This window comes from Pipistrellus kuhlii, unplaced genomic scaffold (assembly GCF_014108245.1).
Source record: "Pipistrellus kuhlii isolate mPipKuh1 unplaced genomic scaffold, mPipKuh1.p scaffold_m20_p_9, whole genome shotgun sequence".
NCBI classification, from domain to species: domain Eukaryota; kingdom Metazoa; phylum Chordata; class Mammalia; order Chiroptera; family Vespertilionidae; genus Pipistrellus; species Pipistrellus kuhlii.
The window spans coordinates 10,520,371-10,529,713 of record NW_023425595.1 but is presented as its reverse complement, the minus strand read 5'-3'; the positions used below and the strand labels follow the sequence as shown (position 1 = coordinate 10,529,713).

At 35.4% G+C, this 9,343-nt stretch overlaps 1 protein-coding gene across 1 annotated transcript; it reads right to left on the bottom strand.

Moving 5' to 3' along the window:
- Nucleotides 1–3,844: 3,844 nt before the first annotated feature.
- Nucleotides 3,845–4,792, bottom strand: LOC118713003 (olfactory receptor 4A5-like). The gene has a single exon (XM_036427362.1). It carries the CDS (start codon nt 4,790–4,792, stop codon nt 3,845–3,847), a length of 948 nt encoding a protein of 315 aa, XP_036283255.1.
- Between the last annotated feature and the right edge of the window lie 4,551 nt (nt 4,793–9,343).

Genomic DNA, 9,343 nt, shown 5'->3' with positions numbered 1-9,343 from the left:
GACAGAGCTGGATATTCAAAGAAATGGGTTTGTGTTTAATAATTTTTTTGACTGATATGGTTCATGTCTAGCAAAGTAATCACTTTTATTTTACATCTTGACAGTAGCATTAATACCCAAGGAGAAATCTCCTCTCAGTAAAGGAAGATAAGACTGGGCAATTAATCAACAATGAATAACAAATCACTTTACTGAGTTGTTAAAACAATTTGTCCCCAACGCTGCTTGTTCAAAAATAAATTCACTGAGGAATTGTGCTCTAGAGAACTGAGACCTTCTGCATGATTCTTCCAATGTACTCCATGTTTTCAGAGGCTTCTCCTAGCCCATCACCATGGGGAATTAAGTAGAAAAATAGCAATATAAAATTAAAAAGCAAATCGCTTATTAATAACAAAATAATAAGATTATGTGAACAGCTTTTAAACACCCTGGAACCTGAACCAGAGAGGGAGGACGTTTAACATTGTTATTGTATTGATTTATCTGACTGGATAATCACAGAGACCTATCTTTAACTTCACTGATTCCTTTTTATATTTGCTCAGATATGCTATTGAGACACTTTAGTAATTTTTTTTCAATTATTGTACTTTCAACTCCAGAATTTATTTTTGTTCTTTTTCATAATTTTCATGTTTATTGATATAAATCATTTAGTGTTGAGACATTGTTTAATAGTTCTTTCCCTTAGTTCCTGAGGCATGGTTTTCTTTAGTTCTTTGAATATTTTAACATAACTAGTCTTTGTCACTGATCTGACAAGTTTCCCGATTACTTGGAAACATTTGACAAAATAAAATGGTAACATGGAGGTAACCAGTCATGTTTCTTTCACATGGATGTTTCTCTCTCCCCTCTCTGAGCTCCCTTCTCCTCTCTCTTCTCTTTTTCTCTCTCTTTCCCTTACTCTTCTCTCTAAAAATCAATAAGCCAAAACCGGTTTGGCTCAATGGAGAGAGCGTTCCATTCGATCAAGGGCATGTACATTAGTTGCGGGCACATCCCCGGTGGGGGGTGTGCAGGAGGCAGCTGGTCAATGTTTCTCTCTCTCTATCCCTCTCCCTTCCTCTCTGTAAAAAAATCAAAAATATATATTTAAAAATAAATAAATAAAAATCAATAAACATAACCTCAACTGAGAATTTTTTTAAATTCTTTAACCTTGCAAGCTCTTTGTAAATAGTTTTCAATTGTTCCTTTGAGAAGTGATATCTGTTCCTTTCAGGATAGTAATTACAGGTGGAGATTATCTTTTTTAATGAACACATTTTATATGGGGAAATACTGAAGGCATCCACATTAATGCTAAGAATGAGTCAAGGTATCCTTTATTCACAGTTATTATACCACTTTTTCCTCTATTAAGTGACATAATAATATAAAAATGAGAAATACGATATGAAATATTTGAAAGATATTTAAAAGCAAAATAATTAATGAAGTCATTATCACTCAGCAATAATCTAAAAGAGCTAGCTGAAGCTTAAAGACCTAAATAAGTAGATATTTTTCCTGTTCTCGGATAGAATGATTCAATGTGATAAAGATATCAATCTTCTCTAAATTAGTCAGACATTTAATATACTATCTTCAAAATCTTGGTAAGTTTTTAAGATCTCCAAAATTATTCTAATACTTATATGGAAAAGAATTTTTTGAAACAGAATTTGTTGTTTTTAATAAGACTATTGTGTGGTGGGCTTCTTATCAGATATCAAAATATACTTACATGACCTAAAATAATGTGGTATTGGTTTAGGAATAATTAACCAATCAAAGGAAAATAGTCTAGAAATAGATATACAAGTATTTGAACTTTAAATAGAGTAAATATAACATCAGATTAGGAAAGTAGGTTGGTGTATAAGGTAAAGATTATAAAACTCTAATCTCTACAATTTAAGGATACATACATATGTAGTTAAACTATTTTTAACTATGATTAACAAAAATTTCAGCATAGGGATTACCCCTAGGAAGAGACAGGAATGGTATGCATGGATAATTTTCATATTGATCATATTCTAGGTAGGAGACTACAAAATCTACAAATAAATTGCATGTATTATTGGTATGCATGAAAAAATACATAATAATATTTTAAAATATTTTTATTGATTTTAAAAAGAGGGGATGGGAGAAGGAAAGAGAGAGAAACATCAATCAGCTGCCCCCTGCAGAGCCCCTACTTGGGACCAAGCCTGCAATCCAGGTATGTCCCCTGACTGGGAATCGAACTGGCAACATTTTGGTGCATGGGACAACACTCATCCATTTGAGGCACTCCGGCCAGGACACAGTAAAATTTTAAAATAAGAAAATGTCTTTTTTTTTTTTTTTAGTTAGAAAAAAATTTCTTACAAAACATAGATGAATTCCTATAACACAGTGAAAACAATTCCATCTTCTTTCTAGTTTATGATGTTCCAATATGGGTTACAATTTAGAAAAAACCTGGTTGTTGTTGTTTTATGTATAAAAGTTAGACACAATTTTTTATACCAAAATAATCTTTATTAAGTCTATAATTTAAATTATTTAAGTTGGATACAATTTTTAGGGAACACATTGCTGCACAAAATAATACATTTCTTTACCCAATCTTCAGTAACATTAAGACAAAATAAGTTTTATGGACTCTTTGCATAATGAAAAAATGCACATAATATTTGGTGAGGAAAGGTATGAAAATATGTTTGTGACTTGAATGAAAATGGTTCTCTATCCTCTAATCAGGAACTAGAATCTGTTTTCATTGTCATCATCCCACACAGGTTCATGTCAACCTGTGAACAGCTCCAATATCCCATCTAACAATGCTCACTGATTGTGTCTTTAACCAAATATGGGACCATCTCTCATCTAAACATCCTGAACTTCAAATGCATAGACACCTAAAGAACAGAAGTAATCTTTTTTAATATACTTTTTACTTATTTCAGAGAGGAAGGGAGAGGGAGAGGTAGAAACATCAATGATACAGAGTGGATCCAGAGACATGAAAGCATGGAACAAAGTGAGGGATCTCAGAGTGAAGGTGGAAAGGGTGGATGAGTGGGAGACCAAAGACCCTGTATGCATATATGCATAACCCCTGGACACAGACAGTAGGGTGGTGAGGGCCTGGGGTGGGGGTTGGAGGTTGGTTGGAGGGGATCGATGGGGGAAAATGGGGAACATATATAACACTTTCAACAATTAATATTAAAAAAAGAAAGAAAAGAAACATCAATGACAGAAAGAAGCATTGATCAGCTACCTCCTACACATACACACATACCCCACTAGGGATCAAGCCCCCAACCTGGGCATGTGCCCTGACTGGGAATCAAATCATGACCTCCTGGTTCATATGTGGACACTCAACCACTGAGCCACACTGGTCAGGACAAAAGGAATCTTAAAGATAAAATGCATAAGGCAGCTACAGAAAGCTGCTATATGGATAGGATAACAAACTAACTGTTTGACCCCATAAATTTATTCTAAACATTAGATGAATCATTTTCTCATTATTTAGGGTAAAAGCAAATTTTCAAAGGTAGCTTATTTTTCAATTTTCAAGGAGAGGGGAAAAAAACTCTTTTTTCTAACATCCCAGTTTAAAGTAAAGAAAAAGTTATAAGGTGAACTTAGTGTAACTAAGGACAAATACCTGTGCCTTTTATTCAACCCGCAGAATTTCTCTATTAGATTGATTCTAACCTCAAAGGACAATGTATTCTACCTTTTTATGCCTTTGTGTAAATGAAGAAAAGCATCCCTAGAAACCCATTGAGTTGACTCATCCATTGTTACAATGGATTGCCTGTCTGTGCTTCAGAATCAGTAACAAATGCATTCAGCATGGGTGACACATGCTCATTCTATCTATCGTACACTTTTTGTGCCAGAGCTTTTTCACAGCATGCTTCATTTCTGAATTTCGCAAAGTGTATATCAAAGGATTCAACATGGGAGTGACAACAGTGTAAACCACAGCTAAGGATTTGTCAACGGGGAAGTTAGAAACGGGTCTAGCATACTGGAAAATACAGGGAACGAAAAAGAGGACAACCACAGTGATGTGGGAACTGCAGGTGGACAGGGCTTTGCGCCTCCCTTCCTGGCTGTGAGTTTTAAGGGAATTCATGATGACTCCGTAGGAGACTAATAGAACAATAAAGATGCCCATACAGATTGTCCCGCCATTGGCAACCACAGTGAAGCCCACAAAGTAGGTGTCGGTGCAGGCAAGTTCCAACAGAGGGTGTATGTCACAGAAGAAGTGGTCAATGATATTGGGACCACAAAAGGGGAGGCTGAACACAAAGAGGAGTTGGACCAAAGAATGCACAAAACCTCCAACCCCAGCCGCCACCAACAGCAGGACACAAACCTGTCTATTCATGATGACTATGTAGTGCAATGGCTTACAGATGGCCACATAGCGATCATAGGCCAGCGCCACCAGAAGAAAGACTTCAACACCTCCAAATAAGTGTTCCAGAAAGAGCTGTCCCATGCAAGCTGAGAAGGAAATTGTCTTATGACAACGGAATAAGTCTATAATCAATTTGGGTGAAATGGCAGTGGAATAAGCCGCATCCATGAGGGACAGATAGGCAAGGAAGAAGTACATGGGGGAGGCCAAGGAAGGGCTGACGAGAACAGTCACCACAATGAGCAGGTTGCCCACCATTGTCATAAGGTAGATGAGTAAAAATATGACAAATAATGCTTTCTGGCCCTCCAGATCCTGAGTGAGGCCCAGGAAAACAAATTCTGTCACATTGTTACTCTGCCCCATTTAGTCTTCTCTAAAGCCTGTTTCAGTGATGAGAGGTCAGGAGAATAGGACCTGTAATAAAATTGTGAACACAACTATGAATATATTATGTTTTGAGGTACATCTTTATTGTCATACCTTTACAGAGGTTTACATACAATAAACATTTAGTAAATATATATGAATTCTTCCCATAACACATTATGCCTTCCCTTGACAATTCTATTTCTCCACAGATGATTTTATTTGGGTTCAAGTAAGAGGTTCCATCTCTAAGTAGATTATTTACAGAAAAAAAGTACTAAAGCCCAAACAGTTAGTCATTTATTTAATAGAGCTTTACTTAAATTGTCAGTCCTGAGCAGAAAGGCAGCAATAACTTACTATCTGGTGGTAATCAAAAAAAACAAAACAAAAAACCTCTGAACAAATTGGCATAGAGTCAGTCCTCCAAGGTTATAGTATTTTTTGGTGAGTACCTTTATAATATGATCTATTTCGCACCAAAAATAATGCCTCTTTTGGAATAACTCACTTAATACCATGATAATCCACTATTAGATATTCAGTCCTTTGTGTCTCAAAGGATGTTCAATCTTCATGGATCTTTCATTAAATTTCAAGAGTCTGGACTTTGCACTGTATCAAACTACAAAATTCTTTAAGCACATTTTTCTCTATAGCAATTACTTGGTTTGACTCTGCCTCTTGGCTCTTTTTGACTGTCAGCTTTTGAAGGAGTTGCAGTTCTCTCCATTTAATCTTTGTCTATCCCACAACTCTTAACATAGAGACACGATTTAGATTTTCAGCAAATATTTTTAACTTATCTGACTCTTGACTATCATCAATAATTACATTAGCAGCTAGTTGTTTTGTGGGGGTTTTTCAAAGCTTTTGGGGTGAACTAGGTCATGAAGGAGAACACAGACACTGAAAAGAGAGATAAAGACAATGATACATGGTTTTATTTATAATGCTTCCAAGATACTGAAGTGCTCAAAACTAGAGCTTCGGTCCCAGATTCCAGACTCTAGCATACTCAAGGGAAAAGACCACGCTCAGAGTACGAAGGCCTGGGTTTCAGTCATTTCTAAGTGTAATTGGAAGTCTGTCTAAATTTGTTCATTGGAAAATAAAGGGCTTAAACTAGACAATCTAGAAAGCATTCCCAGACATGCTATGAGAATTTTTGTGTAACCCTATTTTATGCTATTCTGCTTACTTGTTTTTATAATTTTATAATAAAATAAAAATTTACAAGCTTATCATTGTTCCCTAAAACATGCTATCCTGTGGCAAATGGGATTTTATAATGACAGAAACTGAATAATGATTACAAGTTACTCTGATGTAGCACAATGATGAATAACATGGACTCTGGAGCTACATTGCCTGTGTTGGAATCCCACCTTTTCCACTTACCATGTGACTTTGGGCAACTTAATAAACCTCCCTGTACCTCAGTTGCATAATTTTTAGAATAGGGCTATAAAGAGGGAATCAATGTTTCTGAATGCTTCACTATGAGCACTGGATCAGAAGGAATCATTTGGATCTTTGTCAATGTATTAAGAATTATAGTTGGGCCCTACCTGGTGGATGGAGCAACAGCCTGCAAACTAAAGGGTCCTGGTTTGATTCCAATCAAGGGCACATGCCAGGTTTGTGGGCTCGATCCCCAGTGGGGGGAGTGCAGGAGGCAGCCAATCCATGATTCTCTCTCATCATTGATGTTTCTGTCTCTTCCTCCCCCCATCTCCCTTCCTCTCTGAAATCAACAAAAATATTTTTAAAAGAATTATAGTTGGGCACAAGATGAGATTGTATGTCTCAGGATTATTTACTTGATTATATATGAGTACTAATATTTACTTGTGACAGAGCATATTTTGACTAGAAGCAAGCAGAATAACAAGGGGGGAGAAGGGGAGTTGGGATCCATACATCATAGTAAAAATTAAAAATAGAAAACAAAAAAGGATCAAATCAGGAAGGAGAAATTATATTTAAGAAATTAATATCCACAAGTAATAACATTAATGTAATAATTACATGATATTCGTATTCTTTAAGAAATTTTCTTTCTTGATGAAGTGCTAGAAGTCCCTTCAGACTTCCAGGGGCTTCTCAGGAGGCGTCTTGAGAAGCCATAACAAATAAATACAGAGCACATCTTAATAAATAAAAGCAAAGAAAATTAGAAAAATACTCATTGATTCTTTGGTGTCCCCTACACCTGATGGTAAATAACAAAATTAAACAAGAGAGAAGAATTATATAACTATAGATAAAAACCAAAACTTTTTGCTTATTCACTGCTGAGGAAATCACAGAATTACTAAAGCTGAAAGGTAACAAGTTTGATTATGATTCATATGATTCCCATAGACTTGGTGGCAGAGGGAGGGAGGACATGTGCAGAAAAGGCTGAACCTTCTTTGGAAACAGCTGTGAGGAACATCCTACATGCCTCATTCACATTGCTGCCTCCAGTTTATTCAGTTGTTCTATCACTGTTGAAGCTATAGACTGATAAAAGCACAGCTACTGAAGAACATAAGGGTATACAATTCTCTGCTTCTCACTCCTTACTTCACACATAAGGGATCTATCTAGTGCCCTTACTCTTATTAATAATCAATGTTGGATTTCAGCAGAATAAATCTTCTGTTAGCCAATTAAATTACTTAGATGTAAAAATTGGATATATAAACTCTTCTCTGTTGTTTAAGTCTTTAAAGATTTGATACTGTAAAAACTGGTAGTGTTACTAGTTTAATACTACTAAACTATTAAATTCACATGTCTATATTTTTAAAAATTTTAACATAGTTTCTTAAGAGGGTGGCTTTTTTAAAAGAAAATTAAATTCTATAGTAATAAAAATACCCTCTAAAATACTTTAAAATCACAGTTTTATGCCTCTCTAGATGACAGTAAGCAAGGTACTTCCCTGAGCACATCTTTTTAAATATGTACAAATAGGGTTGCTGTGATCAATTTAAAAGGTTCACACATATCAAGCCTCTATATCAGAATCCAAAGACCACAGTCGGGGAATGCGGTCAGCAATATTGTAATAACTATGCATGTGGCAGGGTGATTACTTGATGTATTGAGGTGACTACTTTGTGGAGCATGATTGTCTGGCCACTATGTTGTACTCCTGAAACTAGTGGATAGATCTTGAGAATATCATGCTAAGCGAATTAAGAACCATATGATATCACTCATATGAGAGATATAAAACTAAAAGCAACAAATGAACAAACAAGAAAAACAAAAACTCATACACTGACCTCAGTATGGTGGTTACCAGAGGGAAGAGGAGTGGGAGGGTAGTAAAAGGTAAGGGGGTCAAATACATATATGGTGACAGAAGATTTGACTTTTGGTGGTAAACAAACAATGCAATATACAGATGATGTATCAAAACTTCTCTAATTTAAAAGTCTTAAAATAATCATAAATGTTAGCATAGGATAAAATATAATAGCCTATGAACCAAGATTGTGAATCATTAGTTTATTTGTAATGCATCACATGTTTCTCTTCGTTATCTGACAAAATGGACAATAAACACCTGTCAGGCTATAATGCTAAAACCAAACATATTTTGTATATTCTGGCTAGTTCCCATGTTTGTTTGTTTTTTTAGCTTAATTTTCTCAACTCAGAATTCTTCCAATGAAAATACATATTTAAGACATGAGAAATATTTAAATGTACCATATAAATTTTCAATGAGCATCCCTGGTCGTTGTAAGAACTCACCTTAGGTCTTCCCCTTGGTCTTTAAAATCAATGCTCCTTTCAATGGGAGTAACTGTAGATACCTCGTCTAACTATGTGTGACCATAGAGCACAATAATGTATAGCTGGTCAGTAGGTTTAGAAATTGTTTCATGTGGCCACACTCCCATATTTCCATACAGACTCCCCATCACCTCAGTCTTTCAGACAAGTGTTGCAGTATCCAGTGTGGATGTTTATAATAGAAAGACACTTACATAAAACATAAATGTTTCCTTGCAAAAATAGTTGGACACTCACCTGCTGAGAAAATCTCTTCACAGAAAAACAAAGCTGCTGCTGTGTTCACAAGGCTATGTAAAAACTGGCTGAAATCATGGAAATCAACTTGACCAAATCTATTATTTTCCAATACAAAAAAAAAAAAAAATAGAACACTACCATTAGTTATTTGTACCTCTTCTCAGTCAATTAGAGGTAACCAAAAAGTACTTTACTTGGAAGATTTAGGATAGCATTCATGTCTCTGGTCATTAATCTCTCTCTGTAGCCAGCAAGACAAATGCTAGGATTTGTCTTCCTTAAATGACTGAGTATTCTCACAGAACTCTTTAGCCTTTCAGTCAGTCAAAGAGTTTATCCCTAAAGACCCTTTTTTCCCTAATTAAAAATATGTCTCTAGCCAACATCATGCTGAGTGAAATAAGCCAGTCAATGAAAGAGAAATACACATGGCCTCACTCATTTATGGATATTAAAGAACACTATAAACTGACAAACCAAAAGTCAGATATAAAGACAGTAAAGCAACAAGCA